This window comes from Neoarius graeffei, chromosome 9, assembly GCF_027579695.1.
Source record: "Neoarius graeffei isolate fNeoGra1 chromosome 9, fNeoGra1.pri, whole genome shotgun sequence".
NCBI classification, from domain to species: domain Eukaryota; kingdom Metazoa; phylum Chordata; class Actinopteri; order Siluriformes; family Ariidae; genus Neoarius; species Neoarius graeffei.
In genome coordinates, this window is record NC_083577.1 from 60,772,889 (window position 1) to 60,795,203 (window position 22,315).

A 22,315-nucleotide genomic window follows, 5' to 3' on the forward strand; every position below is an offset into this window, starting at 1 on the left:
TCGGGACTGAGCCGCTGTGTGTGTGATCCCAGCGCATATCACTTACCACTTGCAAGTGGAAGGATGGCAAGCCTAAAGACAATCATAACTACACAATGGGCAGTATTTGCATCAGTATTTGCAGTATTTTCATACTTTTATACTCTAATGAAAGGTGATACAAGGCGGAAGTCCGCGCCGTTTTTCAGCAGTTGCGTCACATGACCAACGCCAGCGAATCAGGAAGGTGGATGTCACAGTGACGTTGTCCAATGACGACACCAGCTAGAGCTCAGCACAGCGTATCCGCGTATTCTCAATGTTTACACAGCACCGGACCAGACACGATCTGGATTGAATACGTGGACCCTGGCGGATTCCCGTTTCCCGGCGTTTCCATGTAAACGGACAGTGCATCCGCGAAGAAAACGAGACAGATACGGTCTAATGTAAACTTGGCCTAAGATTCAACACAGGTAACTGAGGAACCTGAGATGTATAAGAAAAAGGTGGCCTGACACTGAAATCTTTTTAAACAAAATCAGTACACAGTTGATCAATATACAAAACATTTATTTCTTTTATAGGAAGGGCTTCAAAACATTTAATCTGACATCTGGGTCGGACACTGAAATACAAGGAGAAAAAGATATCATTTAAAAAAAAAAAATCAGATTGGTACATGAGGAGGTCGTCTCTGGAACATCAGGAGCAAGTGAACAAATGTGATTCAAATGAGATCCAGTTTTTTTTTGGTGATGTTATACACCATTTACAAAAGGTATGGTGCTCAAAAAAATGGTAGGAGGAGGCTTGTTGTCAAATCTGTGTATCCATGTTGCATCTCAGCACTCATCTAGCCTCTACTACAATAATCTAAACACCCCCCCAAACCCCTCCACTGGGTGTATTCATGCCTGAGCCAGTCTTTCAAGCACTCTGCGATACTCTCCCAGAACATCCTGGTAGCTTTTCTCCAGTTCTTCATGCTGTAGCTTCGTGTCCATCTGACTGATGTGGGATGCCAGTTCCTCTGGACGCAAACACTTACGCATCTTTGTCAGCTCGCGCTGGTTCTTCTGTGCAGGAAACAAATGACAGTACAGTCTAGTGTAAGATGTTACAAACGCTATTAATTTACTGCAATTTATTTGGCTATTACATATAATCAAATAACTCAAAAGACCGAGCGCAATGTCATCCATGACATTCGGTTTCACAGGGTTATAAAACATGAGGCAACACACAAGGTCAACTTCCGTGAGCCATATCCACTGTTGGGGTAATAAAAAAAAAAAAAAAAAAAAAAAAAGTTTAAAAACGACCAGAGCTGTACCCATCTGGCCTGGAAGAGGACACAAGTGTATAATAGGAGTCACAAAGTCTCTAAATATAATTAGAACAAAGCCTTTTGTTCCATCTAGACCAGGGCTATTCAAATACATTTGCAGGGGGGCCAAACTAGAAAATTACAAAATTTGTGAGGGCCGGACGGACAATTGACATAAAATTGATATCAGCTAAAGGCAATTAAAATATACTATACATTGTTGTAAAAGGTCTCTTCACGTTGTACTCTTTGGCCACAGCTACGGATTCGTTGCACAATAAACACACAGGTCTATTGCTTGCCGTAGTTTGCAAAGTAAATAAGTACTTTTCAGTCCATTCGCTTTGAAATTTACGGTTTTCTCTGTCAACTTTGCAATGTTGCTTGGACAGCACCATGTTGCCACTGCTGTAGCTGCATGGAGTGTCACATCGCGAGAATGAGTGTTTGTCACCATGAAGACAACCTGTACTCTGGTCTGTGCCAGAGCGGTAGAGAAAACTGTGCGCCGCGGCAGATACGTAGATATGTTTTTTTGTTTTGTTTTAAAAAAATCTGCCGCAGGCCAGATTAAATTTCAATCGGGCCAATTTCGCCCCCAGGCCGCTATTTGAATAGGCCTGATCTAGACACAAACAAGTGACTGAAATTCTCTTGATGCTTCTGAAACTTTGACTGGAACCTGGTTTTATGATCATATAAAACTAAAATCATCTTTCAGTACAAACAATTAAGGAGGGTTAGGTGTAAAAAGTAGGATAGTTATACAGGAAAAACTCCAAAATCACTCTTTAGTATGGTGAAGGATTAGTAAGGATCTGGTGATGTTTTTCCTCTAAAAGCCCTGGGAATATGGTTAGGATACATGGCATCATGGACTTCATGACCTACCAGAAAATTATAAATGAAAATCAGGTTGCATTTGCCAGTAAGCTACAACAGGGTTGTGGCAGGATCACCCAGCAGAAACAAGAACCCAAAATCCATACAAAAATGGTTCAGTGACATGGCTCAAACATTCATCATGAAAGCATGGATGAGCTGAAGGAAGGAGGACCTATGACCCTGGAGGATCTGAACAGATTCTGTATTAAGGTGTTTTTTTTTTCTGTATTCTCCAAGTTCATCAAGAATTGTAGGAGAAGATTCACTAATGTTATGCTGGCAAAAAAAAAAAGGAAAAAAAAAAAAAGATGTACTACACAAAAGTACTAAATACAGGGATGCCAATAACTGACACTCAAGTTTGTTCATTTTTTATAAGTTTTTATTGTACAACCCCAATTCCAAAAAGGAGTTGGGATACTGTGTAAAACAAATAAAAACAGGATGTGAAGATTTGCAAAAATCATGGAAACTCTAGATTTCATTGAAAATAGTAGAAAGACAACATATCAAATGCAGAAACTGAGAATTTTTTTTGCTTTTTGAAAAATATATGCTCATTTTGAATTTGATGTCAGCAACACGTTTCAGAAAAGTTGGGACAGGGGCGCAAAAAAACCCAAAACAAACAAAAAAAACCCCAAAAGACTGAAAGTTGTGTAATGCTTATTTAAATAAATAAATAAATAAATAAATAAAAACACCACACATTTGTTTAATTGGAAACAGGTCAGTAACGGGTGGCACGGTGGTGTAGTGGTTAGCGCTGTCGCCTCACAGCAAGAAGGTCCTGGGTTCGAGCCCCGTGGCCGGCGAGGGCCTTTCTGTGTGGAGTTTGCGTGTTCTCCCCGTGTCCGCGTGGGTTTCCTCCGGGTGCTCCGGTTTCCCCCACAGTCCAAAGACATGCAGGTTAGGTTAACTGGTGACTCCAAATTGACCGTAGGTGTGAGTGTGAATGGTTGTCTGTGTCTATGTGTCAGCCCTGTGATGACCTGGCGACTTGTCCAGGGTGTACCCCGCCTTTCGCCCGTAGTCAGCTGGGATAGGCTCCAGCTTGCCTGCGACCCTGTAGAACAGGATAAAGCGGCTACAGATAATGAGATGAGATGAGGTCAGTAACATGATTGAGTATAAAAAGAGCATCCCAGAGAGGCTGAGTCTCTTAGAAGTAAAGCTGGAGAGGGGTTCACTGCTCTGTGAAAGACTGTGCAACAATTTAAAAATAATATACTCCTCAATGTAAAATTGCAAAGAATTTGGGAATCACATCTATAGTACAGATGATCATTAAAAGATTCAGAGAATCTGGAGAAATTTCTGTATGCAAGAGACAAGGCTGAAAACTGACATTGGATGCCTGTGATCTTCAGGCCCTCAGGCGACACCACATTAAAAGCAGACACGTGTCTGTAGTGGAAATCACTGTATGGGCTCAGGAACACTTCAGAAAACCATCGTCTGTGAAAACAGTTCATTACTGCATCCACAGTTGCAAGTTAAAGTCAGATATAAATAATATCCAGAAACACGGCCATCTTCTCTGGGCCCAAACTCATTTATGATGGACTGAGGCAAAGTGGAAAATTGGCCCAAGGTCTGACAAATCAAAAACAAATTATTTTTAGAAATAACGGACACCACGTCCTCCAGGCCAAAGAGGAGAGGGACCAGCCGGCTTATCATCAGTGCACAGTTCAAAAGGCAGCACCTGTGATGGCATGAAGATGCATTAGTGCACATGACGTGGGTAGCTTGCACATCTAGGAAGGCATCATTAATGCTGAATGATGTACACATTTCAGAGCACCATGCTGCCATCCAGACAAATTCTTTTTCAGGGAAGGCCTTCCTTCTTTCAGCAAGACAATGCCAAACTGCTTTCTGCACGTATTAAGACTGCATGACTCTGTAATAAATGAATCTGGGTGCTAAACTGGCCTGCCTGCAGTCCAGACCTGTCTCCCATTTAAAACATTTGGTGTATTATGAAGCACAAAATATGACAAAGGAGACCCTGAACTGTTGAACAACTGAAATTATATGATCAGGCAAGAACAGGACAACATTTCTCTTTCAAAAGTACAGCAATTGGTCTCCTCAGTTCCCAAACGTTTACAGAGTGTTGTTAAAAGTAGAGGTGACGCAACACAGTGGTGAACATGCCCATGTCCCACCTGTTTTGAAAAGTGTTGCTGAGATCAAATTCAAAATGAGTACATATTTATTTCAAAATAAAAAAAATTGTTTTAATATTTGATATGTTGTCTTTGTACCATTTTCAGTGAAATATAGGGTTTCCATTACTTACAAATCACCACATTCTGTGTTTATTTACATTTCACGCAGGGTCCCAACTTTTTTGGAATTGGGGTTGTACTAGAATAAGTTTACTTCAATTAAAGCTCAGCTTTCATTCATATTTTCAATGTGAGATTAAGCTAATTAAACCCAAATACAATTTTTCATTAACACTGTTTAACCCAGCTTTACCAACAGTGCCAATAATTCACGTACATAATCCAAATATTCCAAAATTAAATGATCAGTTTTAAACTTCAGTTAAATGCTTCTCTAAGAAACAGAGAGAAAATGAGAGGATGCGTCATTTCAAATATCCCACAGACCCAGAACAAATGAAGTACACAAAAATACAATGCATGTAAGCATGTACTTTCTTTAGCATGCACCCCACCCCAAGTATTACATGCACAGGCACACAGTACCATCCATTGTAGCACATGCATAACTATACACACACACCATTCCCACCTGTGTGCAAAAACATACACCCTAACACTCCCCTTCACCCCCTGAGGGAAGCTGAGTGAGGGTGTGTGAGAGAGGGAGGGAGAACAAGGGACCATGAGAGAGAGAGAGCATCTGGTCTCCAGATCCCTCCATTCTCTCCTACTAAGGAATTTCAATTTCCTTTTCAATCTCATGGTTTTTTCACCTTCTTCTCCGTCCCTTGTTTTTTTTCCTGTCAGGAGTCTCTATCCTGGTTAACATCACAGTAAGAGGTTAGGGAGCCATGATCCAGCAGTCCCCACTGATCCTATATTTCTGGTAAATGTTGAACTCGGAACACGGTCTGCAGACAAAGCTGACAACAATTCTCCACTGCTGCTCACAGCAGTTACACAACTGCTAGCTGAACAGATCACATCTAGAATAAACATCTCTGATACGACTGGGGAAAGCGGATAAAATCATGCTTACACTAATAATATGCTTTCATATTTAGATGTCCCAGTTTCTGCGGATCTTTGTAGGATATTGTTTGTAAAACTAATTTCTCGGTATAGCAAACTTTGACCATTTAAATGAATATCCTTGGAATACAAAGGACGAATGGCAAACTTTGACCATTTAAATGAATATCCTTGGAATACAAAGGACGAATGGCCAATAATACTTTTGGATAGCTGGGCATATATGCTAAAAATTTATACAATAAGATTAAGGCATTAAGAGTGCACTTCATGGGGTTATGATGCACCTCAGTGATGTGACTACAGCGCACGCTTCCAAAGCCCACTGCCTGAGGTCTGCCTCACTGAAGAACAAGCTAGACCAAGTGGATTAATTTGAATGTATGGGTGACAGCTGAACTTTTCAAAATAATAATAAAAACAACCCACAAGCAAAATAAAAAGTACAGTGCAAACCCATCATACTGTAGAACACTCCTGCTAGCACATTATGCACAAAGACTTGGTGACTTTTTGTTGATGATCTACAGGAGGATGAGGACTATGGCTACACAGTCTTCTCCTCCCAGGAAAGTCATATACTAGTTCCTCTCTCAATGTCCAAAAGTAGGTAACTAGCTTGCTATACGTTATTACCAGGGATGAGAGTGGGTGGTCACCAAAAAAAGCAGAAAACAAGATGGTGCCCGAAGCCGGGGGTCTGGGAGGGATACCCCCCCCCAGGAAAATTTTGAAAAATAAGGCCTTACAAACCACTTTTCCTGCAATCTGAGCTGTAGTAGATAAAAAAAATCTGTTGTCTTTTTTATATATTTACATGAAAATATGTTTCAAATCAATAGGAGTATTGTTTGAATTCAAAATAAAAATCACATTCTACATTCAAGGGTATGGTTATAATTTATGATCAACAAAAATGACAAACTAAATTCACATTAAACGCAAGTTTTATTAATTGTCAAAATGTTCATATATTAAATACAATTTCTTAGGGAGAAAAGGTCAGTCACCCTATGTCCTCATTAGTTGCATATGATTTCAAAGTCTTTTGAAATATTTAAGTTTTCAAAACTGTCAGCATTAATTCAGATTTACTGACCATCATATACATGTTCAATGTATTAAATCAAACGAATGCTAAGTTTATGGGATAACGTCTATGTACACTTTATACAATTATTTATAGTTCACAGTCACTTCTCATTTTCATTTAATCATTTCGACGACTTCTTCAGCCTTTTGGCCAAAGACAAAAGCTTGTCAGTCCTCTCTCCGTTTTTTTATACCAGCATCGATTTCACGTACCTTCGCTTCGTCTCGCTTGTCAATTGTATTCGGCATTTTGAGTAAAAAAGCCGATACGAAAGAGAAACGTATTTTTTAAGCGCAGCGACGATGAACATGTGCAAGTTTCGATAAAATAGAACGATGCGGGTACTTTTGTAAGAACTGTTAGGATTGGCTTTTGTTCTCTCCCACACTCTTGTAACAACTGTTATGATTGGCTATCATGCTCTCGCCAGCAATGTTTTGGCCAATTACATTGTAGATAACACGTATTCTACCGCGAGACTTGGCGAGACTAAAGATGGCGAAAATGTAAACATGCAACATCGTTGTACGCTTGAGTATCACGAAGGAACATACCCCAACCCCCCTCAATGAAAAAAAAAAAATCTCAACGGATTTGGCATAATATCGATTTTTGCTCAGAAAAAGCGGACATCCGCCGAAAACTCTCATCCCTGTATTACATTTTATTCTATCCACATTCACTGGACATGAGCAACCGCGTGCTCCAATTGGTGACTCTACTACTAGGCTATCAGCTCATATACCGTGAGTAGAGAAAAACAAACCAGTGGCACATGTTGCTGAACTAACGGAGGACGAAATAAAAACTCCACTAAAACCAAAACAGCAACAACATATGGAATAAAGGTATTTGATGATAAGAACATGCCTTTTTTTATTTTTCAAGAATTATCACCACATTTTTCACAAATTGCTACTGTCATTTCGCCAGTTTGTTTACATTCTAAGAGGAAATTATTTATTTTGTCAGACGTTTTGTATAAAAAGGTTTTTATTCATCAAATTTGCAAAAAATAAAAATGCTCCATTTCTCAAAATCCAGTAAATGTGGATATAATAAAACAGTTATTCCACTCAATCTCGTCGTACATGGCTTATAGCTGACTCGGTACTACGCATCTCATCAGCTATCAGCTCGCGTACGACTCGATTTTGTGGAATAATTTAAATATTAGTTACCAATCAGGTTTACAAGCAACTAAAACATGGGACTGAGCAGCACACTGGAGCTTCCGCTTGTCCAGTGGGATACCCAATACATTTATCCACTCTTGCACTCATTTCCGTTATGGGACCCAAAATTTAAGGGAGGCTTTAATACAAAAAAATGTATAGCTGTTTTTGAAGAGACATGATGGATAAGGACAAAGAACATTCAGACAGATGCAAGAGAACTTTGTTATACCAAGCAGAGACTTGTACTACTGACAGATTCGAGTAGTTGACTGAACTACATATAGTTTTCATATTCTGCGGATTTTGTGATACAAATGTTGAATCTAGTTTTGCCTCTAATTGTAACCCCGGAACTGAAATATTTATCTTACAAGAATCATGGCACCAAAGCCAATTTTCCATCAAATACTCCATGACTTTTAGAATAAAACCCAAAATGAATTCTGAAGAATAGCATGAAAGAAACTTGATATTTAGTGACTAATCACTGCTGTTAACAGACTGTTAAATTAGAACTGCAACTGGGGTATAAATGCATCAATGTTCATGAAAATATTGAGCATGTATCGTAATTAAATGTTTGAAAGGTTACGTAGAGTAGGCTCATTAGAATTTAAAAAGAACTGCTGCAATTCTGAAATTGCAGTCAACAAAAGAGTGAGAGGGAGGGCGAGCAAGTAAATTCTGTCTTGAATAAGAGCGCGCGTGTGTGAGTGGGGACAGACGGTTCTGAACAGTGATGTGTACTAGGGCTGGACGGCATGACAAATATAATTTTGATATCGTGATAAATTGTCAATACACAGATATTTAGTTTTTTTTTTTGATTAACCAAGTTTTTACTTTTATTTATTTATCTAAGGACACAATCCAACTAGACCCAGCTCATTAAAGATTGTAAAAATTTATTTTTTTACAGAATTTTTTTACCTCCTTTCTGTGTTAAATCATTTAATTTTGTAGATATTAAATATAAAAATCCTTAAACTAAATAGATTGTTAAAAAAAATGCAACACTACTGCAGTAAACCTATATACCATGATATATATTGTGTATCATAGAAATGTCTTCAATATCATGATTTGATATTTTCATGATACACTTCCAATGTGTACTACACTCCTTGTATTACTTTAAGATACAAATCCTTAACGATGGCTGTAAAGAGGTCCTGTGTAAAGCTTTTTAGAGTAAAATTTAAGGGGAAAAATTCTTAGGAAATCAGAAAAAAATTAAAAAATAAAATAAATAAAAGTAGTACTCTTAGACCAAAGTATGGCAGCAATGCCCAAAAATTCTTCAGGCGTAAAAGCACTCTTAAATCAGTGAGTGCTTAGAAGTGCATCAAAGTTAAGGCTGTTAAGAAAGTAACAATAATAAGAAAAAAAAAGGTAGCAGCACTAAAACGTGAGAATTGGTGTACTCACAATTGTGGAAATGGCATGGAACAAAGTTCTTACTATAACTATAGCTCATCAAATGTTTTTTGGGCTTGTACAAATATATTCAGCTTACAAAGGATGACGGTCCCCTTATGAAGACGACGAAGAAAACAATTTAACACTGGTAAATTCTTGTGCACTTACGTTGGCTCGTACTACGGGATGTCGTTGATTGATGTACGCTGAGGTCATTGTTGTATTTTATGCCATGAATAACTTCCGTTTCTAGCTAAGAGTTGTGCTTTGAGAATTTTAGAGCGCATTTTTATTAAGTACATAAAATTTATGTAGCGCTTCTCCCAGACAAAATCAAAGTGCTTTACAAAGTCATTAACAGCATGAAAAGGAATGACATTAAATACATAAATAGAGGAAATGCACAAAATGCAGACCAGTGCAACATATTACCCAGACGTGTGTCTAAACAGCTACGTCTTTAACTGCCTTTAAAGAGTCCACAGGATCAGCTATTCTTAGGTGTAGACAGGAGCTTATTCCCAGCTTTTAACCGAGAAGTCTACTTAAGACTGAAAAAAATTCTAAGACTATTTTAAATAGCAATTCTCAAAAGCTTCTCTCTCACACACATACACACACACAAAAAAAGAGCCTAAACAATGGACTACAGCAGAGCAAAATGTTTAGCTGAAAATTCATTTTAAATCATGGCTCCTTTCCTTGAACTTTATCTGAGCTTTACTTATTTTGGGTTTATGTATGATTCAAGTTTGACGTTATGAAAGTCTTAGTGAGTAAATACTACCATGACAACAGTGTGCATGCGTGGTGCAAATCAGACAGCTGCCAAAGATCAGGTAGTCAGTCTCTATCAACTTTGAAACTCTCAACATCCCAGCAGGCTACTTATTCGATAAGCCATTTTATTTAATAGTTCTGAAACTCTAAATACAGACCTGTATTTCAAAATTCATTCTTTTTTTGGATTTTATATTTGGTCCATGTTAATAAAATAGATAAAATTATGCTGCAGAAGGACAGTTTTCTTAGCAGACTGTGTCAGAGTGGATGTTTGGCTAAACATTTTAATGCTCTAATAATTGATAGCAATTTAAGTTCACAAAAGTGAAGACACCTACCCTGTAAGGCCCAAAGAGTCTTTTCTTCACCTCTAGCCGAAACTCTCTGGCCTTTTCCTCGTCACTCATGTCTGTGTTTCTGAGACGTAGAATCTCGTACACCCGCCTGGCATGCTTCTGCACACAAAACAAAAAAAGAGGCTTTTAAAAATCATGGTGAAAAGTAGTGGTTCTCACATTCCCTTAGTTCTCAATAAAAGTGTACGTAGGTAAAAATAAAAACATCATACGGACATGAGGCCATATACAAGTGTAATCGGAGTCATATGCCTATTGTCAACATACTAGAATCCATTTACATCAAAGGTGGTAAGGGCACGAACACACTTTAACTCATCAGATTCTTACACTGATAGGAGCACACACAGGCTCCCTTCCACTGTCATAATGGAGAGTCATGCATAAATCAGACAGTAGCTAAAACAAACAAAACAATTATGGTTTCTCTCTTTGTACCCAATTTTTTTTTCAAGATTTTAAAAGCTCTCTCAATTCCTTGTTTGAAGTCATATTGTCAAACCATTCAAAAAAAAAAAATTATATTATATTTTATATATATATATATATATATATATATATATATATATATATATATATATATATATATATACATACACACACACACACACACACACACACACACACACACACGTCTTGCCATTCAACGTATGACTGAAAATAATTGCCCGGGAGCACTGGCAAAATGGCCGCAGAGTGGAAAAACTTTACTACGACTTCGTCATGGCACAGGCACCAAACCGTGATAATCACTCACAAACAACATGGCTAGAAAGGAAATAAAAGATAGTGGGATGTAATCAATGCAGTTAAATAGTGGTCCAAGTGCAGAGAAAAAGAAGTCATACGGGGGGCACACTGAGGTGAACTCCCACCCATTCACTAATGGCCAGCTTCCAGTGGGGTGTGCAGACGTGGGTGTAGTGAAAGGCCTTTAGGAATTACAAATAGGGGAGAGAATTTTTTGTTTTTTTAAACCATGTAGCTCAGAACCGAGATGGAGAATTTATTATATTATTCAATAATCATAATTCATATATTCCCTTTTAAAGTAAAATATATATATATTTATTTTACACACACACACACACACACACACACACACACACACACACACGTATAAAGAATATAATCAACTGCAAATTGAGTACTGAATTTCAAGGCACCATATCAGCTGCTTTTTCTCTTGAACATGAAGCATCATGTGTTGTATTAAGCTCATACCTTGTTGATTTTGAGTTTCTCACGAGCTTCAGTAGCCATTTCTTCACTGAAGCCCTGGGCCAGTTTTTCAGTGGAGAAAGAAGGCAGATCCATACACAGCTTCACCAGCACAAAGTCCCTCAACTTCACATAATTGTCAGATGGGTCTTCCGCTAGTAAAATTCAACACACACACACAGTTAAACTTAGAGCAACTAAAAAATGAACTCTTATCTGGCAGCAACGAGTGTCCAATCATACAAGTACAATGAAATGTTAAAATGCTTTTGTTGTTAATGATAAGTTTTAGCTTGTATTCACTACACGCATCTTTTTGACTTTTGTGCCCGAAATGAAAAATAAATTTAAATTCCTATATACCCACTGCTCATATTTACCGTTCAAATTCAGTGTGCTGGAGTGCAGAGCCAAAACAACAAAAATGGCACTACTGTAGTGTGGGTGTCCCATATAGATTGAATGACAGACAGAGAGGCTACAGAGGCAGGTAGGAGACAACTTTCACTTTCTAACATGTGGCATGGCATCAACAGTGGATAGAGATAGCAAGAAACAGTACAAAAAGAAAAAAAAAGAGCACAAAAATAGAAAGAGGGGGAAAAAAAAAGACAAAACAAAGGCTGTACGAATGGTGGCTGCAGGTCTGCCGTAGTAGAGCGGAGCTGCGTATTCAGTTTGAATGAAAGCTAATCTCTCTCTCCCCACACAGCTCAATAATTATGCCATTGTATGAGAGAGCCTGAGCAGCAGCATGTGGCCAGCACATTTCAGCTGCAAACTGCCTGCAATTTACATACATCCCTCCCACCTTGCTACACGTTGGACCAGAGAGCTCCATACACAGCCGTGGCAGAGAGGTATTTAAATTCAGCCAACAGCTAGTCTTGATAAGGAAGCTCTGTTCATTCCTCTCTCACACTTAAAGAACCTACCAAAAAGGTATTTTATTCCATTTTCAAAAAAAAGTGTGTGTGTGTGGTGGGGGGGGGGAGACGACAGTGCATTCTGCAATCTTAACTGTGTACGTGCACTTTTATAAAAGGCCGTGGCTCATCTCAGTACCTGTTACTGAAGTAAGACGTGCAAACCAGCCATCAAACACAATCCAGCCATCAGTGTGCATTATGAATATTAGCCCATGTCATTGTCACAATGTACAGATTCGGTTAAACAGTTTTCATCTAAGCATACCCGTGATATCCTGAACTTTAGATAAGTTGCAGTAAAACCGGTGAACCGTCTCTAACAACTGGGCTCCATGACCTTCACCCTGAAATGGTGGCAGGATCAGCATCTGACTGAGATAGAAAAGTGAGACAACAGAATGAGAGACGCGCACACACACACACTTTACTGAAAAACAGGAAGAAGACCTGTTCTAAGTTCTAAGCACATCAACATACAGGCCAAGCTTTTAAATATTGTTCTTTGCTCATCCCATAGTGCTAGCTAATACACGATGCCCTCCCTAGATCTCCCCATCCTATTCAGCGTTCCTTAATACAATGGACATTATGATCATGATGATGACCTGATACAGATATGACAATATGTTTTGTTCAATCCACACACTTCATGTCCAGACAGCGGTTTTTTTCTCCAGTATAACAACTTGATATAATCTCTACCAAAAGATTATTTTTGTTCATTCTCTTGGCCAACATAATGAAATGTTACTATGTTGTGCCAATCAATATATTACGCTGATTTTCAAAATGGGCTTTCTGATGGGTGCTGCTGATTTTGCCATCCTTATAATAAGCAAATGGGGATTGGCTTATAGGATATATAAGCCAGTAATTTGGGGCACTTAGGGACAAGAGAACTAGAGATGTATAATTTTCTTTTCCCTTTTTTTCAAAGAATAAAAGAGAGAGAAGGCACGTGCTTCCCTGGTAATTACCTAACACGTGGTCTGGTTTTGTCTGGGTATACGTAGTAATTATACACTGTCATGTAGCCAACCGTAGCGTAGAGAGTCTCCCCGTCCTTATTGTATTTCTCAAATCTGTAGAGAGAGAGCGAGACAGAGAGAAACACAAAGGCAAGCAGGTCAATCATAGGCACGCTCCCATGCACCGGTTCTTCTAGCAGTCTTTCAACTCTTCTGTCTTTCTCTACTTTGACCCCCCCCAACACACACACACACACACACACACAGAGCTTGTTTTCTCACTCTGGCCTCCTGTCAGTGTGAGCATGCTGGAGCAGAAAGTGGAGCAGTTGCAGTCTGTGCACCTGCTGTAGAGAGTGAATGCATTATGTACTTAATTGGTGCACTGCAACTTAGAGAACAGAGGAGCGGAGAGAGGGAGGCATCTAGCCTCTTCAAATCTCTCCAGTCCATTTGCCTATTGTCAGCTTTAATAGGTGCCAAACTAAAGAAAACACTAGCGGAGTCTCCTTTTCGGCTGCTAGAGATTCCATTCACTGTTTCAAAGGACAACAGCATTCAGTTCAGCCTCTTGCTCTGCCAAAAAATAAGGACAGCAGAGAAAAGAGACAACACAAAAGGAAACTCTTATGAGATGAACAGTTCACCTCTATACAAGGGGGAAATATAATTAAACAGGCTTGGTAATTGGTTGCAAGCATCACAATGAGTGGTAGTTGCATCCGCTCAAATGCGCTTGTGTGTGTGTGTGTGTGTACACATATGCACCTGACTTAGAGAGAAAAAAACATTTTCCCCAACATCATGATCATGGTCTTTACACTTAATAATCCAAAGTGTGTTCTCCCCAATTCTCTTCGGAGTTCAAACTTGTCACAAAGGTTAATGCTTCTGGCTCAAAACCGTATTGCGTAGTCGCATTTGCTCCAAATTCTCACCTTGAACAAAGTTTTTTCTTAAAAAAAAAAAAACACAACCCTGCACCCCACCCTTTTCTACATATACAGTCTTATCACATGTACAACACTTATGATATCAAAAACTATTTAGCAACCTATGTAGGAACACATTCTCTACAGGAACAGGACCCAAGTCCTGAGGTACCTGGGTTTATACAGTCAGTGCAGGAAAATACAAAGACTCAAAAACAGCTAACAACTCACACAAGGAAGAAGTCCCAGCGATCATCGTCTACGTCAATAAAGCTGGCTGTCTCGATGAACCACATAAGAAATGTCTGAAGGCGTGCATGGTATTCTCGGAATCCTGGACATGAGATATCTGCCTATAAGGCAACAACACAAAGACAAGAGATTGATATGACATTATACGCGTCTAACCAAAGAGAGACTCAACATCAAGATTGGCGTTTGTCATCTGCACATACCAATGATTATTCTTAAAAGGCAGTACTAGAAGAGCACTAGAAGTTAGACGTATATATAGTATTTACAGGAAAATAACACTTCTGATTATAACTGTGCGTTGATGACAAAACTGAACCAATGTGTACTGGTGAATCTGTACACATAGTGTACAGGGTGTGACCCCTCACTATGGACTGTTCTCCCTCCTGGCCTCTGGAAAGATGTTCCGCAGCATTCAGTGCAGGACCACCAGGTTCTGGAACAGCTTCCCCCCCCCCCCGGTCACCAGACTGCTGAACTTCAAATCCGAACTTCTATTTATACTTGAACAATTCTTAATTCCACAGGTCACTTTATACTATTGCACTTTATAATATTTTTGCTGCTGCATAATTTAATTTACTTTCATATTTAATTCTGTGCTGAGCCAAATTGCAACCGTTCTATGTACACTTGTTGCATACTAAAATGACAATAAAGGTTGTCCAAGTCTAAATGGGAAATTACGTGGCAATAACAGAGATGTGCAATAAGTAACTGCCAGTGGACTAAACTGTTTTAAAGACAACTCTTAGTAGAGACAGCCTCCATCCTCAAAGCTTTAAGTAATGTAACAGTCAGTACCTTGTGTATCAGGTAAGTGAGATCTACTCCCTCTTCCACATTGTGAACTTTATAAGTGTGCAAGAGGTCGCCAAATGGTTTGAAGTTGGCCTCCTTTTCCAAGAGCGAGATAAAGTCATCTGTGTTGCAGCTAAAGCCTGGAGGAATTATATCTCTGATCTTGCCTTCCACATCATCAGGCTGAAAGCACACGAGAAAGATATATCAGAAGGATTAGGACATGTGAGTCGTATTTCTAATCACGTGAATATATGATGGGTTAAAGACTGAATTTATTGCCTAAAAGACTAACATTTGCAGCAATGTTAATAAAGTGTAATAAATAGACAAAGCATTATAGTTAAAGGGGCTTATATGTATTCTTGGAATTGCATCCACCAAGTTAAAAGCACACTGAGACACAACATGTTATTCCCTGTGCTCTCTGGCCTTAGATGCAACCCTACTGGAGCCACGACAGAATAAAGCCCTATTGTTCTGTCATTAGGCTATACTTCAGCCTTGATTGACATAGCACACATGAAACTAAAAAAAGAAAGAATACATATTTTTTGTCGAACAAAACCGAGAACCATTAGGCAATTAGTCCTGTCAGCTGAGTAGGCCTTCAGCCCCCCTCTCTCCAATCCTCTCTGAAAGACCACTTAATTGAATACATTTACTACTTATCTTAAACCATGAATATTTGATGAAGTCCCCCCACAATAATGCATCTCTGCATCTCACAGGGCAATAAAATTTAATGAATTGATCTCAACCTTAACAAAAAAGGAGGAGGAAAAAAAAAAAGCCATCTATAATAGGCCCCTCTCCTCTAAGCCTGGCGAGTGAACTCAATCAAACAAGTTCGCCCCTGCCATTCAGTGGCTCTCGGGCAGACAAAAGACCCCCCTTTGCCCTCTTTGGGATTTTTTTACTCAGCAGAATGTGCAGTGGCTTCAGCTGCGATGTTTGCATTGTATCCATTTCCATGCGGATTGACATGAGAACACTTTGTATTAAGTTGCTAAGCAGGGCCTTTGGCACCATTTAGACGCGTGATAGGCATTAGTTCTGTAGCAGGCCTCTCGCTGCTCCACATTCAAAACAGGGAAATGAAGAAGGACAAGGACAAAATGCGCAACAAAAGGCTAATGCAACACGGCACTAATTCCTGTTCTTTCAGACATCAGCTAATATCAGCCAGGAAGCAATGCACCTGCGTCTGAGAAATACTTCACTATTGTTACTGCTCAACTGCATTTCTGACGAATAAGAGAATACACATAAAAGGCAAAGGACAAACAAGTCAGATTGTCCCTGCTCTCTTCTATACAACATTTACAAATTGCACAATCTTCTATATAAAGAGTGTATTGTTAGGTCACTATATTAACTAACTGTGCTTCTTCAGAGCTTTTAATCTATTCAGGAATACATCTTTTCAGCTCAAAGCGCAACAAATGTAAATGCCAGTGTAGGATCTAATTCTTACATAAAAGGTTTCATTTTAATTAAAGAGCATCTTGTTGTGTACCTAAAAATAGGGGAATAAAGTATCTCAATGTGAGCAGCAATTTACTCTTGTTGAAGAACTGTGTACATATTTACTAGAGAGAATTACAACAACATGGTCTACACTATATATGTTGCGACCTGATAAAATACCTTATCTAACTATTAGTTATGCTTATGATACCCATTTTCTGACAACAGAATAAAGACTAGCAGAGGTGCAACCGGAGAGAAATTTTGCAACGATATCTAAAAATCCAAGCAGTGCTGATAGCTGCTTATACAGGATGGACAAAATCACAGTGATGTGCCACACCCTGACACTAACTATAGTAGATACCACTCATTCTGAATCCCACCACCTGCTGCACTACACACAACGGCTGAGGTGCAATCTGGGTAATGGTACAAACAACTAGGGTTATATGATTATGTAATAACAGTATTGGAATAAATTATTTCACAACGATGACAATGTTTCGGTCATGAACTGCCGCTGTTTTCCTTGACCGACCTGTTCGTTGCCTGGTTGTAAGTACGCCAGTGGGTTCTTTCTTCTTTCAAATTGTTGTATTGGCTATGCCTAATGCTTTTGCAATGGCTCTTGTCCAATATGCTTTTGCAGATAGTCTTAAAGTACAACCCCAATTCCAAAAAAAGCTGGGACGCTATGTTAAAATATAAATAAAAACAGAATGTAAAAGATTTGCAAATTCTTTTCATCCTCTATTCAATTGAATACCATACGAAGACAAGATAATTAACATTCAAACTGATAAACTTGCCAAACAACAAACAATAAAAAAACCACACTCATTCTGAAATTTGATGTCTGCAATACATTCAAAAAGTTGGGACAAGGGCATGTTTACCATTTCTTTTCACAACACTCAGTAAGCATTTGGGAACTAAGGACACTAATTGTTGAAGTTCTGGAAGTGAAATTCTTTTCCATTCTTGTTTGATATAGGACTTCAGTTGCACGACAGGCTAGGGCCTCTATTGTTGTAGTTTGCACTTTACAACCCCAATTCCAAAAAGTTGAGATGCTGTGTAAAGCGTAAATAAAAACAGAATGCAATAATTTGCAAAATCATGGAAACCCTATATTTCACTGAAAATAGTACAAAGATATCAAATGCTGAGACTTTTTTGTTTTACGAAATATTCTCATTTTAAATTTGACGTCAGCAACACGTTTCAATAAGAGTTGGGACAGGGGCATGTTTACCACTGTTGCATCACCTCTACTTTTAACAAAACACTCTGTAAACGTGTAGGAACTGAGGAGAACAACTGCAGTAGTTTTAAAGGTGAGATGTTGTCCCATTCTTGCCTGATCTAGAATTTCAGGGGTCTCCTTTGTCATATTTTGTGCTTCATAATGCACCAAGTGTTTTCAGTAGGAGACAGGTCTGGACTGCAGGCAGGCCAGTTTAGCATCCAGACTCTTACTATAGAGCCATGCAGTTGTAATATGTACAGAATGTGGTTTGATGTCTTGCTGAAATAAGCAAGGCCTTGCCTGAAAAAGATTTTGTCTGGATGGCAGCATGTTGCTTTAAAACCTGTGTATATCATTCAGCATTAATGGTACCTTCCCAGATGTACAAGCTACCCATACCATGTGCACCAAATGCACCCTCATACTATCAGAAATGCTGACTTTTGAACTGTGCACGCTTTATCCCAGAGGACGGGGTGTACATTATTTCCAAAAAAGAATTTCACATTTTGATTCTTCAGACCACAGGACTGTTTTCCACTTCACCTCACTCCATCGTAAATGAGCTCAGGCTCAGAGAAGGTGGCAGTGTTTGTGGATATTATTTATATATGCCTGCAACTCGAATTGTGTTCCTGAGCCAATGTAGCGATTTCCACTATAGAATCGTGTCCGCTTTTAATGCAGTGCCACCTGAGGGCCCAAAGATCATGGCATCCAAGATTAGTTTTCAGGCTTGAACCTTGCGTACAGAGATTTCTCCAGATTCTATGTACCATAGATGATGTGATCCCCAAATTCTTTGCAATTTTACATTGAGGAATGTACACATGACAACTTTAGTCTTTTGTTGCCCTTGTCCAAACTTTTTTGAAACATGTTGCTGGAATTAAATTCAAAATGAGCAGCCATGGCATCCCAACTTTTTTGGAAACAGGGTTTTTATAATGCACCATACAATTTCAATGGGAGACAGATCAGGACTGCAGGCAGGCCAGTCTAGGACCCACATTTTTTTTTTAGACTACAGAAACCACACTGTTGTAATACATGCAGAATGTGGCTTGGCATTGTCTTGCTGAAATAAGCGGCGACATACCTGAAAAAGACGTTACATATGTTACTCCAAAACCTGTATGTACATTTCAGTATTAATGGTGCCTTCACAGATGTGAAAGTTACCGATGTCATGGGCAAGAACACACCCCCATATCACCACAGATGGTGGCTTTTGAGCTTTGTACTGTTAACAATCTGGACGGACCTTCTCCTCTTTAGCCTAGAGGACACGACATCCATCTCATTATCTCTAGCCGCTTTATCCTGTTCTACAGGGTCACAGGCAAGCTGGAGCCTATCCCAGCTGACTACGGGCGAGAGGCGGGGTACACCCTGGACAAGTCGCCAGGTCATCACAGGGCTGACACATAGACACAGACAACCATTCACACTCACATTCACACCTACGGTCAATTTAGAGTCACCAGTTAACCTAACCTGCATGTCTTTGGACTGTGGGGGAAACCGGAGCACCCGGAGGAAACCCACGCAGACACGGGGAGAACATGCAAACTCCACACAGAAAGGCCCTCGCCGGCCACGGGGCTCGAACCCAGGACCTTCTTGCTGTGAGGCGACAGCGCTAACCACTACATCCATGATTTCCAAAAACAATTGGAAACATGGACTCGCCAGGCCACAGCACACTTTTCACCAGTCCATCTCACACAAGCTCAGGCCAAGAGAAGTCAGCAGCATTCCTGGATGTTGTGGATATATGGGTTTTGCTTTGCATGGTAGAGTCTTAATTTGCATTTGTAGATACAACAAACTGTTTACTGACAACAGTTTTCCAAACTGCTCCCTTACTAAATGTCCTTTATACAATCATGTTGGTTTTTAATGTAGTGCCACCTGAGTGATCGAAGGTCAAGGTTATTCAATGTTGGTTTTCAGCCCTGCCCCTTACATGCAGAGATTTCTCCAGATTCTCTGAATCTTTTGATAAAATTATGGATGGTCGATGGTGAAAATCCTTAAATTCCTTGTAACTGCAAGTTGAGAAACCTTCTTAAACTGTTGGACTATTCACCCACACAGGTGTTCATAAAGTGGTGAACCAATTAACCTGTTCCAAACAGGTGTTTTTTGAGCATTCTACAACTTTCCCAGTCTATTGTTGCCCTGCCCCATCAATTTTTGAACATGTTGCAGGCATCAGAATGTGTATATTTAGAAAACACAATAACATTTATCAGTTTGAACACTAAATATCTTACCTTAGTATTGTATTTCAGTTGAATATTGATCGAATATTTGCAAAATACTGCATTCGGTTTTGATTTACATTTTACCCAGGATCCTGACTCTGAGCTGGACCTTATCCTTTCATATCAATACATTACACAAGACATTTGCACAAGAAATATTAGCCTACCTGCACGCAGTCAAACTTCTCAGTGACTTTGGAAGTGTATTTCACTTTGAACAGTGTGCTCAGGTTGCCAGCAGTGTAGTAAAGCTGAATCTGAAGGCCTTTATATCCAAATGCCACTTCACTAGTGTGAAATTCAAGAACAAATTGTAAAATATTCACTATAGGAGACAAGCCACAGCTTCTCAATTAACAATGATAAATTGTGCATGCAGAAAAACCAGACATCAATAGATCACCATAACACACACTTTACATATACACTAGTACATCTCAAACAATTAGAATATTGTGAAAGTTCATTTTTTTCATAATTTAATTCAAAAAGGTAAACTTTCATACACTATATTCACTACACGTAAAGTGAAATATTTCAAGCCTTTTTTTTTTTTTGATGATTATGGCTTGAGGTTCATGAAAATCAGAAATCCAGTATCTCAAATTATTAGAATATTTCCTAAGATCAATCAAAAAATAAGGATTTACAATACAGAAATGTCCAACTCCTGAAAAGTATGTTCATTTATACACTCAATACTTGGTTGAGGCTCCTTTACCACGAATTACTCCATCAATGCAGCATGGCATGGAGGCGATCAACCTGTGGCACTGCGGAGGTGTTACTGAAGCACAGGTTGCTTTGGTAGCAGCCTTCAGCTCATCTGTATTTTTGGGTCGGGTGTTTCTCATCTTCCTCTTGACAATAACCCGTAAATTCTCCCTGGGGCTCAGGTCAGGCAAGTTGGCTGGCCAATCAAGCACAGTAATATCATGGTCAGCAAACCATTTGGTAGTAGTTTTGGCACTGTGGTCAGGTGCCAAGTCCTGCTGGAAAAGGAAAATCAACATCTCCATAAAGCTTGTCAGCAGACAGAACCATGAAGTGCTCTAAAATCTCCTGGTAGATGGCTGCATTGCCTCTGGATTTGATAAAACACAGTAGACCAACACTAGCAGATGATGTGGCACCCCAAATCATCACAGATTGTGTAAACTTCACACACCTTGGATTCTGTCCCTCTTCCTCCAGGACCTTGATTTCCAAATGAAACGCAAATTTTATTTTCATCTGAAAAGAGGATTTTGGACCACCAAGCAACAGTCCAGTTCTTTCTCTCTTTAGCCCAGGTAAGATGCTTCTGATGTTGTGTCCGGTTCAGGAGGGGCTTGATATCAGGATTGCGACAGTTGTAGCTTCTTTCCTGAAGGCGTCTGTGCGTGGTGGCTCTTGATGTACTGACACCAGCCTCAGTTCACTCCTCATGAAGCTCTCCCAAGTTCTTGAATCGACTTTTCTTGACAATCCTCTCAAGGCTGCAGTCATCCCTGTTGCTTGTGCACCTTTTCCAGCCAACCTTTTCTGTGGCTTTCCCTCCTTGTGGAGGGTGTTGATGATCATCCTCTGGACAACTGTCAAGTCAGCAGTCTTCCCCATGATTGTGGCTGCATGTACTGAACTAGACTGAGAGATGCATGGTATTTATACTGTTCTGCTCAAACTCGAAATGAAATATTCTAATGTTTTGAGATTTTTTTTTTTGCACTGTAGGCCATAATTATCAAAATTAAAGTAGAAAAATGCTTGATACATTTTAGTTTACATGTAATGAGTCTAGAATACAGGTAGTCATCGACTTACGACCGATCAACTTTACGACCGTCTGGTTATGACTGGCAAGTGTTTCCCAGCTGAGCTAGCTGAGCGTATGACAGTTTCCGCTCCAACTCCCGGCAGCGCCCAGCATCCAGCCAGTGTTGCCAGATACTGCTGACGGTTTCCATCCCAAAATATGTTCAAAACCCGCCAAAATGCACTTA

At 39.4% G+C, this 22,315-nt stretch overlaps 1 protein-coding gene across 1 annotated transcript in view; it reads right to left on the reverse strand.

The window, feature by feature from the left end:
- Positions 1-535: 535 nt before the first annotated feature.
- The window catches only part of hat1 (histone acetyltransferase 1), a 32,135-nt gene continuing 10,355 nt past the window's right edge, over positions 536-22,315 (reverse strand). The window contains exons 4-11 of the mRNA XM_060928790.1: positions 20,501-20,621; positions 15,345-15,524; positions 14,517-14,638; positions 13,363-13,467; positions 12,651-12,757; positions 11,460-11,611; positions 10,218-10,334; positions 536-1,058 (exon numbers count right to left, since the gene is read on the reverse strand). Coding sequence (XP_060784773.1) covers positions 891-1,058; positions 10,218-10,334; positions 11,460-11,611; positions 12,651-12,757; positions 13,363-13,467; positions 14,517-14,638; positions 15,345-15,524; positions 20,501-20,621 — 1,072 coding nt within the window. The 3' untranslated portion in view covers positions 536-890. The remainder of the gene's footprint in view (positions 1,059-10,217; positions 10,335-11,459; positions 11,612-12,650; positions 12,758-13,362; positions 13,468-14,516; positions 14,639-15,344; positions 15,525-20,500; positions 20,622-22,315) is intronic.